Here is a 21827-nt window from a genome sequence, read left to right as displayed (position 1 = left end):
ATGCAGCAAACAACCACTGAAGATATGAGGGAAGCCACAGCAACTCTGTAATACTTGCATGTGAAATAACAGACATATTGCTTGAAGTTCCCATAGCGTATTTGTTTGTTGTTTTATTTTTTTAATACAAAAAAGTACAAATTCCAAGTGCTGACGTCACTCGGAGCTGCAAGTAGGAAGTCATTGTGCACCTGAAAACAGCTCTCTATGAAGAGACCTATTAAATACTGCTTGGAAATACTATAGTTTAAACTACAAAATATCTCTCAGGTTAGCATTAACCAACCAAGAAGAACGATGAAGTTAAATTTAATTACCTGGTATGCTTTTACAGTACGAAATGAAGGTAGATTCTGAGGCCAGTAAAAACCACAATGCTACTTTTGGGTTTGCTATTAGTTTTCTTTTTTTCTTTTTCTTTTTTTTTTTTTTTTAAATATATATATATATATATATATAGATATATATCTATCTCTATATATATAAAAAGGTCAGCACCACAGGTTGTCCAGTTCATGTTCTAGACAACTAACAAAACCCCTAAACAATTTAACCATAATTTAATAGATTTATGGCATTTGGTTTACAAATGTTACAGAGCAAAGCTATTAAAACAAGGTAAAACTCTTTGCTCTCATTTGCACACAAAGTAATAGTTTAATAAAAGGAAAACCAAACATTCTTCTAAAACCAAAAAGATTCTCCCAAAATCTGAAGTCCTAAATCCTCAACAGAGGAGATCTAGCAGTTGAAAGAATGGTACATGATATAAACCTTCACATATTTTTTACATTCACTTTAACCAGAATAGGAAAAGTGAAAGCATTTTATATATATAAAGTAGATTTATATATATAAACAGACTATCAAAAACAGTTAGAGAGAAAAAAAAAAATCAATGGTACAAATGAAGAAATCAAATATGTAATATTCTCTTTCCCCACTGCTATGTAACCCTCATTATCAGCAATAGGATTTATGAAATTAAGTAAAATAAAATAAAATAAAGACTACAGCTTCTTTGTGTACCCAGCAGAGAGGTAAATCATATTCTAATATCTTTCTCCACTGGAATTTATGTCTTACCAGATCAACCAGCAGGGACACTTTATCAGACTCTTCCCATCTGTTCCCTAGCACAGTCTTTTATATTTTAAGCATTTTCAAAAGTGGAAAAAAACCCATCAACCCAGCCTCCTATAGAAACAAAGAATATTTATGTAGTCTTTTCCAGAAACAATTTCAAAAAAAGTTCCAGAAGGTCAGGAAAATTAAAAGGCTCTTATATTTGTAATGAAGACTACTAAAAAGAATAAGAGATTTTTAAAATACATCATTAATGTGCTTGTTTGTTTTGCACTTTACAGTGTAATATTTTAATCTGATGTGTTAGACATTGCATGAACTTCCATACTAGAATCCATGGCTTCAGAAGCTGAAGCATCATTATCTACTTTCTGCTCCACAAACGCTTCTGTTCTGTCTGGAGACTCCATCCTGCTTCTCACTTCTGTTACCCCAGGGTGATTTTTTCGCAAGTGCTGGTTTAGTGTACCCTGGAAAGGAAAACATTTGCCACAGATCTCACAGCGGAAGGGCTTATCATCTGTGTGACCGCGAATATGATACTCAAGTTGGTCCTTGCGGGTATATTTCTTCCCACAGAATTTGCACACAAAAGGAGTTATTCCCATATGCAACCGCATGTGTCGATCGAGGCTCCCTTTCTGGTTGAAAGACTTCCCGCAGTAAATACAAATCAGCCTCTCATTGTATGGATACCAGTGACTTCTTGCATTTCTTTCCCGTGGATTATTTTCATATCCTGTATTACTCACCATGGAATCACCATCAGTCCCTTGCAGCAAGCCTTGAACATCACTGTGTAAATGACCAGTGGATATCCGCTTTTGGCGTGCACGACCCCCTCTGAAACAGCTCAGCATTGACCTTGAAGGACTTGAATTGCTAAGGTTTCCAAAAGTTTCAGACACACCCGTAGCCTGTGATGAGGCATGCGTAAATGAATAAACATGTTGTAGAACAGACCCATAGGAGCCAACATTCACTGCTACTACTTGCTCTCCATCCACCATTTCAGTATGATATCCATCATCACCAAGGGAAGAGCTATCAGAACAACTTGGCCTGTCAGACTTCTCCATTTTAACTTTCACCTCTGCAATCTGACTTTCTCTTACTATCAAGTCTCCTTGCTCATGATCACCCTCAATTTGAACCTCATATTCAGAGATACTCCCACTGCTTCCTCGATCTGAATGCCCTTCTTCTTGCAGTCGACTACGTAGACTTTTACCTGGAGTAGCTTCCATCCTAAGATCACTGCTTGTTGTTGACTGTCGCACCTGAGAGCAATAGGGGGGAGATATCTCAATAGGGTTGGCAAAGTAGCTGCTGTCTTTAACTCCATTGCGATTTTCTGAATTTTCTTCAGCACCGACAGTAACAGAGTCAACATCACCAACATTAATCTTTGAATGAATACTCTCCAGTATCTGTGTGCATTTATCAATGACACACTGCATCTGTAGAAAGCTAGCTGCAGTTAGAAAACTAACAACATCCTTCAGTTGTAAGGACATCCTTCCAGTGTAACAGAATGAAAGCAACTGTTCAAAAACATTGGGATTTTTAATAACTGATATTGATAAGCCACTCATGGTGCTTAATGCTGAATGGTCACGAAAATATGGCGAACTGGCCGCTAAGACAGCTTTATGGGCTCGAAATGGCTGACCCTGAATATGCACAATTATGTCACACAGCTTTCCTTGCAAGCGGAGTTCATTTAACTGGCTCAGAACAGTGTTGCTGTACTCAGGCACATCAAACTGAATGAAACTGCTGCTGTCCATTTCTACTGATGTAAAGAGGAATCTGAAAGAAAAACAATAACATTTAAAACTGAGAATGAATACAGTTTTCCATTTTAAAAATAAACACTTCTGCATGTTGAAGTTAAATTACCACTTTGATCTGTTCAAGGCGTGTTACAACAAAACTGTCAGTATTAAAATTTGATGTAACATGAGAAGTAGAGTCTCAATCTACCAATTTCTTGCACTGCTTTCACTCAGATTATCCCTACGTAGGATTCAGAACTCAACTGCTTACAACACATGACAGGGTCCATTGGACAGTCTATATCAAAGCTAAAAGGAACTTGATAATTTCACTCCCTGGTAAAGACTACAGAATAATCATCCCACACTCGCAAAAGAATATCAGTCACCAAGCAGGTCAAAAACATCACAGTATTCACTCTGTCTTGAAGCAGGAGACTACACTGCTACTTGCAGGGAACTGTACATCTAAATTGTCCAGGAATTACTTTTGGAAGGTATTTCATGCAATTTTGAAAACTTACTAAGGAAAAGTAAGAGAAGCATGTCTGGATGTATACACACACATACACAGATATTTTTAAAGACTATACTCCTTAGGTCTAGATATGTAGCGTATTCATCTCTGAAATAAATTTGTCATCAGTTGCATTTCTGTCTAGAAAAATCATCTACCTCCTTATAAAATAATCTCAATAATTATTAATTAAATCCATCATTCAATATTTACATCCCAAATAAAGAAATCCTATCTGAAGGAAACAGTTAAGGTGGACTCAATTCTAAACTGTTTACTCACTGTGTCAGGTTTCCTGATAAAGAATGAGTCAATATGCAAAGCACTATTTGAAGGAAAAGTGAGGGAATCACCAGTGAACATTCGATTTTTTTAAGCCTCTTTTTGTGATTTTCATTTATTCCTCCTTTCCTCTCACTAAATAAACCGTGATCAGGTCTCTGAAGCTTATCTAACACAGCAATCACTTCCTAGCTAGGATAATTTACAATTTAAAGTCTCACACATACTTAATCGCATTAGTACTCATTTTCCTGATGCAACAGGAAAGGGCATTCCGAGAGGTTTTAAATAAACGTATAAATTTCAAAATAAAATCTAAAGAAAGACACTCTGTATTATTGTAAAAGAATTAAAAAACATTTTTCCCTTGAGAGTGTAAGTAGCAGATATCACTTTACATTATATGCCCTTAATTAAGTACCCAAGAATCTTCAGACTTTCATTGTCATTCTTGTTCCTACTAATACAGTAGTATAAACACACAATAGAGCCACCATATCTGCTCTTTCAATTGGACCAACATCTAATCTGATTTCAATGTCACTCACTGACTCCTGATGCAGGAAGCACGGTCAATGTATCACAGCATACTAGTGGATTTTTTTTTCCCATTTTTGTCTTATGTTACATGCTGTAATAAGGCACATGAACAACTTGAATTATGAAAATTCACGCATTCTAAAAGCAAAAATCAATATGAATATTATAAAAAGCTTACAAGTAAGAACTGGAGCTGTATCACTGTCACTAAAACTAAGGTTCGCTGTCTTTACAAATAGGCAAGAAACAAGATAGCCACCTTCCTGACCTGATGAGCATTACTGAGAAAACTTCAGTAAACTGTGCTTCATTGGAGTTTTAGTAACTGGTATTTAAAACCAGGACAAGAGATGTTTTACATGATTTTACATTTGATAGAAATAAGGATTAGGTTTCCAGAAATTATATGACCACAGCCATCCATGCAAAGACAGCTTTGGCAGGACAATTCTTTCAGTCACTGAATCACTTTCACAGATTCTGTGCTTGAGAGTAAGCCAGACAGAGCAGAAAACAAACATAAAAACAAACATAAAACACAAGTGAATGGTTAAACAGGAAGATAAACCTAGGTATTCTAAGCATCCCTCAATACTGTGCAGAGAATCATCATTCAAGTCTCTAGCTTGCCCACACCATGGGGAAGATTGAATTTTCATGAGTTAGGATGCATACCCATCAACACCACTCTCATTTGGCAAGGCATTAGGTTTACTTACTAACCAAACATTGGTTCTATCTTTATTTGTGGGGCTTAAGTACTACAAGCAAATGCAACATTCCTGACTGAACACTTCTTAGCTAAACTGAAGGGCTTTTGATGACCTGAAGTGACATGGGCAGATGTGTTACCTGGATTGAGGACTATGTACAAACCCTAAGATCAGTCTCCACCAACACTTCGCAATCCTGCATCTTTGCAGATACTTCATCTCAAGAACCTGGTCAAGCTTTAGCCTAACTCTATCAGAAGATACTCATTATTTATGTAGACTGTGCAGAAATAATTTGTCATATGGGAATGCCAGCGGCATTCCTCCTTATCTCATACTTCCTTAAAGATTCTTATTTGGTAAAACTGAAAAGAGCTTGGTTGAAAAGAACATTAAAATACAGTCATGACAAACACCAGTCTGGACAGTTTCCATCTCTGACTATTCGACAGTTTAACACCAGATAAAGTGCTGTAAAAATTCAGTCACGCTCTAGGCACCTGTCTACATCTTTTGCTAACCTGTATAAACGGATCAAACTGTTTAACATTTTCATAGGCACACGTACAACAAATTATCTGAGGGCTTTCACATTTCATCAGAGTGCAACTCAGATTTGCACACTGAGTTGACTAAGTTTCAGCAGTGCTATGTTGAATTCTCTGCTTATTTCTGTGAGAGATCATCCAGTCACACACAAAAGAATATAAATCTCTTTGCATTGGCATTATATTTATTCATTGGAGTTTTATACAGTGAACAGAAGTCATAGTATGAATTGCTAGCAGTGGATCGCTGCCCTACGTCTTAAGTGTTGATCGAAGTAACCTGTGAACATGAGAATGATATGCATTAAACATTCCTCATTAGATTTCAAAAACACAACTTACTTTTAAAACTATGTTCTACAGAAGCTCTAATTACGCTTTCAAAAAGCCAGCAAGAATAGATAGTGACAAAACACAGTCGGTATTTCATTTTACTGACATCATACAGTAACATCAGTGAAACATCCTGTAACAACATGAAGCTGTGCATTTGCCAGTATGGTATTAATTTCTGCTTCTAAGTCTGCACCTGTTTAACATCATTCATGCCCTGATATACAATTCGCTTTCTCTTTGAGAGGTGAATGATTCAAATTATCCTTCCTTATACTTTGTAGATTTCAGTATCTACTACACCATCTGTGAGAACTTAAGACATTATTGCAGAAACACATTATCATTCAAAAGTATTTTTAATCCATGAATCCGTATCAGCTATGATCATGGAGACAGTCAGGCCTCTTCTGCCAACCTTTAAATGAGGTGCAGGGGTGGATCCTGGCTCCATCCCTTCTGGTCACTCAGTGCACTGCATGCACCTGAGCTCCCCTAGGCCCTGCCTTCCCACCAGGTGCTCAATCACTGTTTCAGGCAATGACTTAGCATTTCTGCTACAGTCTCACAAAAATAAATGGCTATGAAAGCAATTAGTTCTCTCTCTCTTTTTTTTTTTGTTTTTTTTTTTTTTGTTTGTTTGTTTTGTTTTGTTTTTTAAACTATAGGAGCGATTACAAATCCTAAAAATGGGGAAAAAATACCAGAAGGCAAACTATAAGTAAAAATCAGCATAAGTATTGTCAGATAAGTAAAACAAAGGCACATTCATGATAATATGCCTCAAATCTGTAAGAACTTAAAAGTAAGAACCACAAACTTTTCTTCTGTGCACCAACTTCCTAATATGGAAGCATCAGAATACTGTTAATTTAATCCTGAATAGTTATATCCCACACTTCCTATTATTTCCTAAATGTCTGACAACTCTCAGATACATCCTGAGAAGTTATTATTAAAATCAAATGAACAACTGATTGCATGATCAGATGTGCAATATATGCACATCCAGGGCTTTATGAAATGCAAAAAGACTGAGCTTTTATATATTATAATGAAAAATCATTAATTATCACAGACATAATTGGCTAACATAGTGTGTACATACTGTGCATGTATCTATACCACTTTTTCCTCCTCTCCCTCCTTGCGTCTGGAATTTCCCACATCCATGTTTATGGGGCAGTTTCAATTTATTCCAGGTTCACCTTAAACTCTGCTTTATTTTGAAATGAACCTAATCGTGCATGCCATGCACCTCAAAGCTTCTGCGTGGCCCTTATAACTGCACAGACCGAGTCCTATCAAGAACTTCCAACTCCTCAAGTGGAGCGGCGGCAGTCGAAAGGCGTACCAACTTCTGGCAGCAGCTGCTCAGACGATGCCGGTCCAGGAGCACTGCAGCCAGCCGGGCCCGGGGCGCCCGTTATGCCATGCCCCGTTCAGACTAAGAAAAGGCCCAGGCGCACTCGCATTCGTCCTGTCTAATTGCAAATCGGAACCACGTAAGTCACAGACTCAGGTTACGCGGCGACAGTTTCCCTGTGAGATGCAGCTGAGAGGAGAGCGAACTCGGCGGCGCAGGGGTCGGTAGCGGCAGCGCAGCCGCCGCCCGCACGGCCCAGCGCGGGGCAGCGATAGCGGCAGCCGCGAGGCGGCAAACCGGGAGCTCCGCGCGGCTGTCCCGCGGGGCCGCCGCCCCTACGGGGCCTGTCAGGGGCCGGAACCCCCCGCTCCGAGAGCGGCCTCCGCCCCCACGGGAGAACCGCCGCAGCCCCGGGGCCCGGCCCGCTCGCCGCTCACCTGGGGCTGTCAGGGTGTCTCACATGGCGGGTCCCCGGCCCCTCTCCTGCCCGCTCCCACCGTCGCTTCCCGCCCGCTCCCACAGCTCTTCGCACCCGGAAATTATTCCGCTGGCGTTGCTTCCGCTTCCTGGTGACGTGCGCCGGCACCGCCCCGCTCCCCCCGAGGGCGCCGCTGAGCGCGGGCGGAGCGCGGCTGGCGGAGCTTGGAAGGTGCGCAGGGTGCTGCGCAGTAAAATTGCCATAGGAAGGAGCAAAGCCGTGGTCGAAGCCTCTGGGTAACACGAGCACGTACAGTCCTAAAAGTCTGTCTTTGGCTTCATAACACGCCTTCAAAAATTAACAGCGGCGAGGAATTTGGAAAAGAGAAAACAAAAACTATGAACGGCTTAGCATCGCTCCAAAAATACTTATTTTTGGAAATATATGATCGGATGTATTTTGAGAGCTTCTTAGAAAACAAAAAACCAACCAAAACCCAAAAAACAACCACCCTGGCTGCCAGGCACAATGTCGATGACAAATCCATTTCCAGCACACGGAGAGGCAGCAAGCAAATCTTTGGGACAGGTTGGGTGGGGACTCCTCCGTACCCCAGGTGTGAACTGCCTCTATTCAGCGTCATAAATTAGGAATTAAGATCACCTGCGGTACGCTGTCCTTTTCCCTCACACCCCTGCACATGCTCATAGCATACATAAGGCAACAGTTCACTTCTAAACTCATGGCTTGCCATAACACTGCATGGAGGACAACTACTGCTATGATAATCACCTGCAACTCAGACATCACAATTTATCTTCTGAAGGCAAGCCTTTCTCTCCCTGTAAAGCATGTGGAAGATGATCTTCAGAAATCAGGTGCTCCACTGTAACGTGGCAAAGTTGCTTGAGTAAGCTGACCAGGACATAAACAGCAAACTTAAATAAAACACCTATTACTGAAAATCAAATAACTACTGCTGAACAGGCACAATACTCTGGGCTTTTTCTTTTGTGTATACAGAAAGTGTAACTAAATGCGCGCTTGCTGCTACTGTTAGGTGAGTGTTTTGGAGTTTTTGTAAGTTTGTACTTATTATAATTCAGACTCACGTGACAACTAATTATCTAAGCTGCAAATAAAACTGGCATCAATTCCAGAAAGTTATCAACTACCTTTGTTTTAAAAAACAGTTTTTAAAATCAGTTTTTTTCTTTATTGTTTTCTTAGGCTAGGGTGGCATGCTCGGTATTTCAAGAAAACACATTACAACTTTTTCTTCACATATTTAATAAAGTTATATATGAACAAATTTTGGATCTGAAGTATTGTTTGAGTACTTAATTTGGTAAAAGTGAAATATTAAGTACTAGTACTAGACATGCATTCCTTTCATTCAGGCTTAAGAAAACATTACAAAGTTGACAGATAACATTTATTAAAACGTTATACAAAAAGGGGGCATGAGACTCTTCTATAAGAAGAAAATATTGAACAGTAACATTAAATTAAAACCATGCTGTACAATTAAGACAGCAATATTTATAGACAAATCTATCCAACCTCTGCAATACAAGCGTAACATCTCACAAAATATCAAGATATGCAGTTTTACTATTATAAATGACTTTTTAGAATAAAAACATATAGCTCATTAAGGAAGATTCACTTGACTTGCATAAGCGCTTATATTTCTGGAAGAAATATGGAATCCCATGAAGAACAAAGCAAAACAACAACAACAACAAAAAAAAAAAAAGCAGCAATCAACAGACACAGGCTTCAAGCAAAATTAGAACTTACCATTTAATCACATTAAAAATACACCATTTTGTTTTCCAGCATCTTCCCCTAGGGCATTGTCAGCTTACAGCTTATAGCTGAAGAGCTCTAGCTATCCAATGAAGCATGTAAATGATAAAAAATAAAAGCAACTTTCATCTGTTTTGAGAAATGTTCTAATTCTATTAAAGCAAAATACTCAGTATACTGCTAGGGGCTCTCAGGATTCAGCGAAAGGTCACCTCACCTTTCAGCACAAAAGTGCTGAAATTACAAGAAGTGACTCCATTCTTTCAGACTCAACAGCACAGGGACTTCAGTGTTATTAGCTTTGATCACCCTCCCTTGCTTTTGATACACGACAAAGTTTCTTAAACACAAACATCTCAGATGAAGAAAAGGTAAAAGCAAAAATGTAATGGACAGTACCTTCTAGAGTCTACCTGCTCATCCATTAAATGAAGATAGTTGCTGCATGCAACTTTGAAGGTGAACTTAAAAAACAGCAACAAATCTACAACAGTGGTGTGTGAAATATTAAAACTTCTCCCTCAAAAGGGTCAGATATATACGTAAAGGACATCCTAACCCTGCCAAGAGTTTTTGTATATTTTTTTGGAATGTCAGTTACATAGATTACATGGTAATTAACAGCTTAGTACTGGAATGAAATACAAATGAATGCAGCTGTCATAGCAGATGATGTTCTTCCACTGACAGGACAATGAATTGCTTCACAATAATAGAAAATTTTGATAGCCTCCTGTGTGTACAATAATTCTGGTTTTCAGAAGATATTCACATTACTTCTGTCAACGGCAGAAGTGAGCAATATAAAAATACCCAGAAGTTTCAAGATTGTATCATTAAAGAAGCTTATGGGCAGATGAACGAAATTTACCAGATATGCGTTTGGATACTCATTGATCACTTCCCTCCTGCTCACAGACAGGAAAAAAAAAGTCTCTTGAACAAAGCCACTGCCCCAGCAGTGACTAACAGCTCAGGAGAAGCTGCATTTGCATTCCTTTCTTTACTGTGTAAAGCTGTCCTGGGCCTAAACTGCTGGGTTTCAGTGGGCTGCAAAGGTGGCACACACGGCAATAGTCACAAACTGCCCTGTGCCTGTCAAAACAGTTACTAGCTAGCACTGAAACTGATATAAACAGTCCATTATATGCCAAATCTTGAACCAGCACAGCACCTCTGCTGAAATGCATTTAAGAACAAGCAATAAATGCTAGCAAGAGGTGCAGAGAATTAAAAAAGGAGATACTCTTGAGGAAACAAAGCTAGAAACACATGAGGAGAAACTGAGGAGATGCTCATGGGAAGATGTGCAAAGGAGATACTGAGGACACATGTGAAGATCCACCCTCAGAAGTTCATATGGTGCTCTAGGAAAAACTGCTAGATAAGTTCCATGGGACTTCAACCAATGGATAAGCTCTGCTAGAGCGGGTACACCTCTGCAATAAATGAGCCCCAGGGGTGACCCAACCAAGAACAAGCATACTCCAGGAACAACGACAGCCCATGGATAAACCACACCAAGGGTCAGTGACACTAACAAGCCTGGCACAGGAGGGGCCACCCACTAAGAAACAAGGATATATATAACCCCAACCTCCTATGCAAACTTTCACCTCACCAAGAGAATTGAAATGAAGTGATTTAGAGGAACTCCCAGTGAAAACAAGCAGAAATAAGATTAGGAAGCCAGAGAGCCAGAGGAAGAGAGGCATCAGTTAAGGTGAGCTAAGGAAGGGAAAGCGTTTAATTTTTTGTTTTTCTTTTCTCAATACCTCCATCAGTGTTTAGAAGTCTGTTGAAACACAGTAAGTTAAGCTCTGTAAAAGCATTCCAAGTCAACTTTTTGCCTGTGGTAGACAAAAGTAACATTTTTACAAAAGTACCTCAAGCTTCACTTAAACACTCAACACTCTCAATTAACTCTCGTAATAACCTTATCAATATTTTCCTTCCATCAGATGGTTTCATGTGAATTAACATCAGAAAGTCAAGTGTTAACAAAAAAATAAAAAAAAAAAAAATCAGTGCAGCAACTTTTGCTGGAGTTCCAGATGATGTCATATTATAGAGTAAAACAGTAACAGGCAAATATTTAAAAAATAGTATTCATGCTGAATCACTAAAGGAGGATATGGTTCTATAATATGATCTACTGGACCTGTTATAAAAACATTTAAAGTGTCTCTCTCGGTACATTTTAAAGCTTTATTTTAAAGTAATCTAACTGCAAATAGGAGCAAATTTCAACTTCAAAACATTCCATATAAAAGTCATTCCAAACTGGTAAAAAGAAACAGTTTTGCTGGCAGCTCTGTAAGGTGGTCTGGATTTAATGGTTATAATTTTTTGCTTGACCATGGTTCTCATCCTGGTGCTTCTGACCAGCCTTTTATTGGTTAAGTGGGAAGTGACATCCTTCATCTTTTTATGCAACGCTGAAATAACAATTTGAAAGGGTATGAAAACCAATGCAATATATAAGATCATTCTTCAAATGAGCATGAATATGACTTCCTCAAAAATGTGATGATGGTACTTGCAGAAATGACGCCCTGGATGCAGAGTAAGGCCTTGAAGAATGGAAAAATCGGGCCAGTGACTGCAAGAACCCTTTCCTCTATACTTATGTAAACAGGCAAGCATCATAATTTTCTTAGTATTAAAAAAAGACAGTGTTAGCAGTGTGGAAATAAATCATAAAGGGAATGTCATTTAAAAGTTTAAAAAACATAATTTTATATATATATTTTTTATACTTTTTAAATACAAAGTGCTTCTATACGTAAAGCAGGTTACAGTGTTAATGAGCAAATCCCTGTTTAGTTACCTTGATTACAAGGGTTATATATATGGCCACCATGGTATATTAGAGTTCAATTAAGTGCTAAGAATAGGAACTCCTTGATGCTGACCACTCATGCCCATTGCCAGCAATGGATTCATGATATTTGGGAGTATCTGTTTTAAGAACATTCTGTGTGAAAAAATATCTGAATTGTTAGAAGATTTAGAGCCTCTTTAAAAAAACTGAAGTTTGTAAGTAGAATGCCAGAAAAGAAGTGACAGCAATTACAACCTGCCAAGTAATAAATCCCAGCTTGCACAAGACACTGATGTTCAGGATACTGTTTGGTTGCATCTCAAGACAAGTTGTAATTAGGAGTTTAAAAAAGAATCCAAATTGGCATTACCTTCATGATTTTGCTTCAGCATACAGGGTCACCTGTTTAAGTATTTTATCCTGCACATTGCAGATTTAATGAATTAACTGGGGCCAGACAGGTTTAGAAGGCTTTTGATACTTGTTAACTTTTTTCCTCACGTCACAAACACCATGCTTGGATATCACTTCTTTCTATTCTAGGCATACTCTAAAGACTCTTTTTATATTTTAGTAAAGTACAGAGAAGGGTTATTGCTTTTGCATAGGAATGCACTATGCTTTCAACCCTAAAATCCTGTTGCCACCTTTGTAAGTGATGCACTCACTCTACCTGCAGAGCTGGCAGCATCTCTCAAAACTACAAACATTCCTCCATCTAGCTCCAAGAATGAGATCCTCATCCTAATGAAAAAGTGTCACTTTCCCTGTGAAAATCCAGACCTTGGACATGGGCACGGTACCATGATCTGCAGCACGATTACCAGATCCAAACACTGTATTTCTACATCTTCCCTTCTCCCCCCACAAGCAACCTCACTTGAAGAGGTAAACAGATCTGGCTACTTAGGATCATATGTAACCAGTCACAGTAGTTCAGTACCAAGAATCTGTATCATAGTTCTTACTTCTTACTATTCAACAAGTAAAGAACTAAGAATCATCAATGCCTAAATCATTTTCCTAAAGCATGTTTCTAAAACTAAATAAAAGTTCTCAAACAAGATTTTGTACCAATAAACGTCAAGTCAATTTATGAAACTACAGAGTTTGGTACTTGCTACTGTAGTAAGTCACAAAAAAGGTGAATATACAGTTAGATCTTAGATTTTTTCGCATTTTGGGTAAGTTCCAAATATTACTTTTAAAAAAAATAAGATATACTTATTATACACACTTCAATAGCCCTCATTATGTAACAATTAAAATCAAGCCAAGACTCATATAGCATTAGGCCCTGGAAGAACAAACAAATTTGCATTAAATATAATTTAAAGTTCATATAGTGCTCAACTATACTTAAGTGCTTTGCAGACTCTTTAAAGAGAAACCAGCACAAAATTAAGCAACTTGTCTTACTGGAGACAGATTTAAAAAAAAAAGTGGAAGACAGATAAAGGAAAGCCAAACCACCTTTAACACAGTCTTTCATTAAGCACTGCAATAAGGGATAGTTAATAATGCAGGCTATTTAATGATGCACATTGATTACGTTGGCAGTCTCTGGCCTTAAGTAAAATTCTACTTTTTTTCCCTTAAAACATGAATCACAGAAATTTTATTAACAGACAATCCACATAGCCTAGTACATTTATCCTAGTTCTCTTTAATATTATTTCCCCCTTCCCTCCCCCATAAGGCTATTTGAATTCCTGCTTCATGTAAATACTTGTACAATTTGGGTCAATTTAGAGCTAGGTTTTACTGTCAATTTATAAGACTCAGAAAACAACAGGGCTTCTAAATACTGTTGTAATAGCAATTAACGTCACGACGACCTTACAGAACACATTTTGTAAGCACCTTTCAGATTAACCACTTCCACTGCACATCCACCGCCTGGAATAGTATTGTGGAAAATAAAACATTTGGTCTGCTCACACCACCGTAATCATTAAAACTTGTTTTTTGAGAATTTGAGTTTCACAATAGCAAGTACCAGACACTATTTGAATAATTCGTTTATTTTTATTACTGTACTGAACAAATGTAAGCTCTAATGTCTCAGTTCATCTCAGTAGTACTCTGTTCAGCTTTAGAAGCTTGATATGACTTGGTACAAGACGTCACATGCCGATGAAAACTGTCCCGCCACATAAATCTTTTCCCACAGATGTTACATTCATATGGTTTTATGCCTGTATGAATTTTCATATGGCCAACAAGATGGTGTTTCATTTTGAATTTCTTACCACAGACACCACACCCATAAGGTCGAAGACCAAGGTGCATACTCATATGTCGATCTCTCTGACTTTTGTGTGTAAAGCTCTTACCACACTGACAAGGATAAAGCTTATCAGCATGCGAGAATCCAGTGAGGGACGTTTCTTCTTTAATTCCTGCAGCCATTTCAATGCCTTCACCGTAGCCTGTTGCTATCATAAGATCTTGTCTGTGAGCACTTAAATTTCCATCTGCCCTTTCACCAGAAAATTCTTCCATAGAAGAGCCATAGAAGTCAACTTGCTCATCATAATTACTTTCATCTGCCTGTTCATCAAATTCTGCTTCCATCTTTTTGTCAGCTATATGAAAGTCTTCAACACCTGAAGACTGGATTGAATGATCTGCCTGAATGGCATTCATGGATTCAGAAACCTGATGTTCATCATAAGGATTATCAACACCTTCACAGTCTTGTTCAAATCTTTCTGGTTTCACATGGATCCACCGCTTGTGAGACATGATGCTGGGTTTGCTATATATAGGTCTGGTATATTGATATTCAGCACTATCACTGGTTCCTTCTTCACCATCCTGACTTGTCATTCCTGTACTAAGTCTGTCGTGCTCTGTTGAAGAATTACTGGGGAGGTACTCATGTTCTGTCAGTTGACACGATAGCTCATCTTTAGAACTCTCTTCTTCATTTTCACCATCCCTCAGTTCCTGCACTTTGTGGAATTCTGTCTGCCCTCCAGATCCAAGTTCAAAGGTTTCAGCAAGGCCATTGTAACTACTACTGCTTGGGGACTGATGGTCACTGCTATGATTCATCTTCTGACAAAGAACTGTTGGGTTTCCCTCTAGCACTTCAGTGCATTTATCTACTACATGCCACATCTGAAGGAAACTTGCTGCTGTCAAGTAACTAACAATCTCTGGAGCAGGCATTACCAGTCGACCTGTGTAGGTAGACAGAAGAATGTTTTCAAATACTCTTGGATTCATCACATCAGGTAGGACTATTCGCCTACTATTTTTTAGGAGAACCTGATCACAGAAGTAAGGTGAGCTAGCTGCAAGAACAGCTTTATGGGCTCTGAAGAGATGGCCCTGAACTACAATGGACACATCACATAATTGTCCTTGCTGGCGCTGCTGATTTAACTTCTGCAAAATGGTGCTTGAAAAATCTGGAAATTCCACTCGGAAAGAGCTTGATCCAGACTCCATTTCATTACAAATTTAGTGTTGTGCTGAAAGAAAGCAAACGACAAAAGATCAGAAATTCTGCTTAGTAAAGTATTAATCTCTCAGTTTCCTTATAAACTCATATGAAAGTCACTCCAACATTTTCCAGAACCTGCGTCACTGCTATATTTCTATCCCTGCCCCCCCCTCCCCCCCCCCTCCCCTTCCTCCTTGATTTCAACTTTCTCTTTCCGGAAAGTAGTACTGAGGAACAAATTGCTATGCCAGCATATTTAGCTGTGCTGCTTCTATTTAAGAAGACTTGCCCACTACAGCAGGAGCTACAGAGAGATACACCTTGTATACCTGTAATAATTCAGCAACCGTACACCAGAAGCTCAGCTAGCAATTCAGATATTAATGTTTACGCTTCCATGACTCAGATGTCAATCACAAAGTTGACAATTATTTAATAGTAACATTCATTAAAATACCTGCGTTACATCTTATGTTGAAGTTTAATACGAATGTGCATATTGTTATCACCAGAAATAATAACCAGAAATTGAAGTGTAACAATGAAAGACCAACATTAACTATCTGAATAAACTAAGTTCATGCAACTTTTCAATTTGAGGTGTAAATTGAACATAACAAAATTCCAAAAGAGCTATGAAGTAGAAAGCAGTTTTTCCCATAAAGATGCTTCTGGTAAGTAGGAGAAAGTTTTAACAGATAGAAAGAATACTAATTAATAAGCAAAGAGCACACATATACAGGATTTAAAAGTGCATGTACTTGGTACAAAAATAGAACACGCATTACAAGCAGTACTCTGAAATTAACTGATTCCATGGAAACATGGAATTGAGAGGACGCGATTATAAAACTCTGCTACAGAGTCGGTAAAGTAACTGTAGTACCTATAATTATATACTGTATATAATAATTCATATAATTTGTATATAATAAATGTATAATGTATATATCTGCGCAACAAGCTATAGAAAAATTCAATAGATGCACTGCATTCAAGTGCTGGCTCATTGGCACAATGGTATGACTACTGAGTGGAAGAAAAACAGCAGTGCGTACTTACAAAATACTGTCTACACAGGAGTGATTATGTAAATCAACAACATTTAATCAACAGTCAATCGTTACATAATTCCTTCCTGACTGATCAGATGGTTTCCAGCTCATACTGTTGACATCTTTCCTCCACTCTCCCAAAGCCACACTGTTCGTTCTTTAAAGTTCCAAAGCTAGAAAAGGATGACAACATACAGAGCACAGGTGAAAACAGATAATTTCCCATTAACTTAGATCAAGATGAATAAGATTAACATAGAAGAGAGAGCACGGGCTCAGAAAGATACCAAAACTTTCAAGAAATACATGCTGAAACTCCTCAAACACTGAGGTGAGCATTGCCTACAGAACAGTAAAGATTATACTTTCAAATGCCTTTTTTTTTTTTTTTTTTTTTTTTTTTTTAAATTAGAAGTACGGCACCAATGTGATTCCCTCACGTAGAATCTCTGAAGAAAACAGATTGGAAGGAATAGCTTCTTATTATGGAAATCACTTGTAACAGTAAATAATGATAGCAATACATTCAAAAGTAAAAAGGCACTGTTTTTAACCAGTTTCCTTCTTTCTCAAAACCTTACACAAATTTCCCCCTGCTGGATAGCAGGAGGGACAGTAAAGACTGAAAAAAAACGAGCTTCCACTAAGAAGAAAGACAACCAAATGAGTAAGAATTCTGTAACTCAGCACTGAAACTGCCTGTATTCAGCAACATTAACATCTTCATGAATTGTCACTGCTTTACCGGTTGAAGCAATGATTCAGCTGAAGAGTTGTTTACCCACTATCTCAAAATTCTCAGCTAAAATATGAAAATTAGTTTAGAGAGCTCCTTTCCTGCAGTGACTGCCTCACATAAACACTCTTCTGAGACAATTACCATGTCGTATTAAGTGAAAAGAAGCCTAAAACATGCAAATGATAATGTCTGCAAGTTCAACTGTGCTTCAACTTTGCTTAAAACACTTGACAACATTACGGCAGTACTTCAGACACTTATATACAGTGCATGTCATGAAATGCATATTTTTAAAATTACTTTTAAAAAATGTAGGCACATTATTTATTCACATCTTTTCAAAGTATTCTCAGATTTAAGATTCTATTTTTTCCTACTCACCTAAAAAAAAAAAAAAAAAAGCAAAATTAACTATTTAGGAAATATATCGCCTCAATTGCTCTTTAAGAGCAATTGCTATAATTCCTGCTTGTCTAAGCTGCCAGATATCAGCAAGTACCTAGCATAGTTATTCACCAGAGAAACAGTTATGGGTGGGAGCAGCCTTTCTTTTATAAGTTTTAAATTTTCATTAAAAAAAAAAAAAAAAAACAATACCAAAGCTATCAAAAGATAAGTGAAATTTTTTGTTAGTAAAGCCATTCAAAAATGCTTTTCTTTTCCCCAGAAGTTTCAATTTCTTCTTCTACAGCCTGCTCTATTGCTGCATTTTTTCTTTATTCTTGCTCATTAAAAAAAAGTTTTTCTAGCGCAGCTCACAGAAAACGCTTCACTTCCACGCTGCGATACTGAAACACAGGGCACGTATTATCTGCTTAAAAGTAATTTCGTAAACAACTAGCGTACGGCAACTTCAGCCCTCCGTCAAGCTTTCGAAGGAATCCCTTTCGTTCCCTACGCCCACCGAAGCACCCGCAGGGACCCCGCAGGGACGCCGCGGGGAGCCACGCGGAGGCGTCACGACACAGCCACAACCCAACGGCAGCTCATCGCCGCCGAGAAAAGGGCCGGGAGCGGGGCGGGCTCAGGAGCCGCCTCATGGCTCTCTGAGGGAGCGCCCCCCGGCAGAAAGAAACGCAGAAGCCGCGCGAGGCGGCAGCAGCGGCGGGAGGCGGAGGGGGGGGGGCCGCAGGGCGGAGAAGGCCTCACGCACCGCCTGAGCCCTCAGCCTCGCGGCTTCCTGCGGCCTATGCTCGGGCAGCCTCTCACCTGCGGGCCGCAGAGTCTCTCTCATAGTGGGCCACGACCTCAGCTTCAGCGCTCAATGCGGCCGACACAGCTCAACCAGCCTGGACAGCCCCGGAAACAACGCTTCCCCGTGAAAGACTTCCGCATCCCGGTCACCTGACGGCCCGAGAACGGCTCTTCCGCTTCCGGCCCGCAAGGCGGCGGGGCGGGGCGGGGCGGGGCGGGGCGGGGCGGGGCGGGGCGGGGCGGGGCGGGGCGGGGCGGGGCGGGGCGGGGCGGGGCGGATCCGATCCGATCCGATCCGTTTCGGTCCCGCCCGACTGAGCGCCGCGGGCGGCCGAATGCCGGCAGTGTGTGGCTCGAGTGTGGTGCGCGCCGCTGGGCCGCGGTGGTATCTGATTAAAGGACCCTCTGCTCCGCTCCGCGAAATTCCTCGGTCGCTTTGTGTGCACCTCCTTAGGATCTCCTCAGTACTTCTTCCCTGGTTTTTTCCCAAGTCTTTGAAAATGAAAGGTGGTGATCGCCAACCCGAGGGGCGTCTCAGCAAGGCAGACCTCTGAAACAGTGAGCTCTGTTGGAATTTTTTTAGTGAAATTTGAACTTGCCTAAAAAATTAGTCAAGTGGCAAAAATGGGTATTGTTATAAGTAGCAATAAAAAGGGAGAAAAAATGCCAGTCGTTGGGAACCTGTATGCTGCTGAGAAATCCAGGAGGGACTGGGCATTCTTGAATCCCCTGCAGAGGCAAATAAATGACAAGACAGAATTACTAATATGTTATGTCATGTCTGCAGGTGAACAACTGGAAAGTCACCAACATCAAGGCACTATCTTTAAAAAGATTAGTTTGTCGCTTATCTTAAGGGTTTTGTGATAATGCACAATTGCTTTAAATATTACTTTCTTTCTGTGGTTTGATTTTGAAATGGATGTGTAGTATTGTCACCACAAGGTTTCCCCAAAGAGTCCTCATTTTTCTTTATTTCATCGCTACTCTCCCTTGCAATTGTAATTGCTGCTCATCTCTAATGTAGACAATTCCAGGAGGAGACAACCAGAGACCAACATGTGATTGAACCAAACCAGCAGTTTTCTGGCTGCTTAGTCGTGCTCTACACATGCTACCAGCAGATGTAGCAGCCCTGCTACATAACAAGAATTACTCTACAGTTGGACCACTCAATTGGCTGTGCAACAAGTACATACACAAAGTTTCCAAGTAAGGACAACTTCCAGCATAAAAATAGATCAAAAGTTACTCTGAACTCTCCAAACAAACCAGTGGCATTCATGATAGTGTTATTGTGCCACAAGACTAATGGAGTTCATAAGTCTACAGCTAGTTCTATTTCTGTAAGACATTGAGCCTCCAAACAAAAAGTTGGTAAGTTTTTGACAGTACTGTAGCTAAGACAACAGATTACTAGGCATTTCTATTTCTGGGGAAGATTAACTTCTGAAACTTTGGGACTCTTTTCTAAAAAAAGGAAAGGGAGTTCAAATTAAGCCTGTGTTACTGTTAGGTGCCATATCATTTTCCCACAGTTGTTAAAGAAGCAGCAGTACTTGTGGGGTTTTTTGTGTGTGTTTTTTGTTGTTGTTTTTTTTTTTTTTTTTTTTTTCTCTAAAAGACACTTTTGATGTAAGCAAGAGTAGTGCCTATTTAATTTTGTTTCGGAAGTTTTTCATTCAGTTCAGTTTTGTTAGAAAGAAAACCCGACTGAGATATCTGTATGTATGAAAGTCCAGCAAAATAATTGGAGCTATCTGGCATAAGCAGTAACTGGTATACTTTTCTTAGTCTTTCCCTGTTTAGATTTTCTGAATTTACCTAGAAATAGTGATGAATTCAATGTTAGCTGGATGCATAATCCTTGGCTCTCGTTATGAAATGGTTTTCAAGAAAAATAGATGATTATATTTATCTATTAAAGCTATGTGTCAGTGAACTTTGTTTACTGAAATTTCTGTCTGTCCACCAACTACCCTTTAGATAGTAGTGTTTCACTAAGGAGGGAAAGGCAATAATCAGGAGGTTATGCAGAAGGCATTGTTTCTAGACTCTTTCTGTTAATTCTGGCATAAATAAAATACAAATACGCTTGATTGCTGTTTGAATGTTTTATACTTAACTTTGATTAAAGATCCCGGGCTGCGTGAGACGGGTGAGACGGCACAGTGCAAAGGAAAGAGCTCAGCAAGCCTCAAGAATGTTCGATCTCTTTCTGACCCAGCAGATGGTGCTGAAGGCTAGGCCAACAGCATGTCCTTGATTAACGCTTGTATACCGAATGCATGGAGGCTGCAGGAGCTTCATTAGTTTATCTCTCTTCAGGTTTTTCGTTTGTTTGTTTATTTGTTTATTTTCATTTGTTTTAAAGAATGCTTGGTCTCTCATGGTCAGCTATAAGACACAGATGGTGCAGTTCCTGGAGTTTTAACTGCACTGTCCCAGAAATTTGTGCTTTGAAAAAAAATGCTTTGAAAAGGAGAAAAGCAATTAGGACTAATGTGCCTGATGTAATTCCCATTAATATTTAACCACCAAAGTACAGAAATCTATGGTCACCATATTAGACATCTTCAAATAGCAAAATGACAATGCCAGATGAGGACTAAAAATGGATGGTATCTAAGGCGTCAAATCAGTAACAATGTAGAAACTGAAAGCTGAGATGGTTCTTAACTCTCATTTTGCTTGTTTTCTGTTCATGCCCTAATCCTTCTAAGCTTGCTGATCATCATTGTTCTCCCTTGACTTTAGTGCTTTTTTTCATATCAGTGTTGTGTTTTTTTTTTTTCCTCTGTAGTCCCTGCTGTGATTCATTTAAATGATTTGTTTTTAAGGTGGATGGATTTACATTTTTCCTGTTATGAAGTTAATATTCTAATAAGTCAACTGAAAGGAAGTTCTTTCTTGATGTTCAATGGGCTGACATAGGTGTCTTTTCAAAGCATGCTTATTTTGATTTTGTGACAGAGATACTTCAGATATTTCTGTTGGTAAAAAAAATAAAATCTTATAATTCTTATAACAGCTTTACCTGCACAGACAGACAAAAAGTGTATTCATGTCTGTCCCATAGTGTTCAGATACCCTGAAAGTTGTTATCTTCATTTGATCTAATATGATGACAACAGTACCTTGACGTGCAAAGCCAGGCTTACCTATCAA

At 39.1% G+C, this 21827-nt stretch overlaps 2 protein-coding genes across 3 annotated transcripts; both read right to left on the bottom strand.

Moving 5' to 3' along the window:
• Positions 1-399: 399 nt before the first annotated feature.
• Positions 400-7728, bottom strand: ZBTB34 (zinc finger and BTB domain containing 34). Its single transcript, XM_052669346.1, has 2 exons — positions 7601-7728; positions 400-2898 (listed from the first exon to the last, which is right to left on the bottom strand). Exon 2 carries the CDS (start codon positions 2874-2876, stop codon positions 1377-1379), a length of 1500 nt encoding a protein of 499 aa, XP_052525306.1. The 5' UTR covers positions 2877-2898; positions 7601-7728; the 3' UTR covers positions 400-1376.
• Positions 7729-9004: 1276 nt separating this feature from the next.
• On the bottom strand, positions 9005-18797 carry ZBTB43 (zinc finger and BTB domain containing 43). Of its 2 annotated transcripts, XM_052669344.1 has the most exons (3): positions 18675-18797; positions 16734-16899; positions 9005-15699 (listed from the first exon to the last, which is right to left on the bottom strand). In XM_052669344.1, the coding sequence occupies exon 3, from the start codon at positions 15674-15676 to the stop codon at positions 14282-14284; it is 1395 nt and encodes a 464-aa protein (XP_052525304.1). In that variant the 5' UTR covers positions 15677-15699; positions 16734-16899; positions 18675-18797; the 3' UTR covers positions 9005-14281. The 2 variants fall into 2 exon arrangements, with proteins under 2 accessions (XP_052525304.1, XP_052525303.1); XM_052669343.1 differs by lacking the exon at positions 16734-16899 and having other exon boundaries at positions 18675-18795.
• Positions 18798-21827: the final 3030 nt, after the last annotated feature.

This window comes from Tympanuchus pallidicinctus, unplaced genomic scaffold (genome assembly GCF_026119805.1).
Source record: "Tympanuchus pallidicinctus isolate F22 unplaced genomic scaffold, pur_lepc_1.0 scaffold8, whole genome shotgun sequence".
NCBI classification, from domain to species: domain Eukaryota; kingdom Metazoa; phylum Chordata; class Aves; order Galliformes; family Phasianidae; genus Tympanuchus; species Tympanuchus pallidicinctus.
The sequence above is the reverse complement of the archived record's forward strand: the minus strand, read 5'-3'. Positions and strand labels throughout refer to the sequence as shown.

Bases quoted from the DNA above. Each gene is read 5' to 3' on its own strand.
- ZBTB34 (XM_052669346.1), bottom strand. From the start codon at position 2,876: ATGGACAGCAGCAGTTTCATTCAGTTTGATGTGCCTGAGTACAGCAAC.
- ZBTB43 (XM_052669344.1), bottom strand. From the start codon at position 15,676: ATGGAGTCTGGATCAAGCTCTTTCCGAGTGGAATTTCCAGATTTTTCA.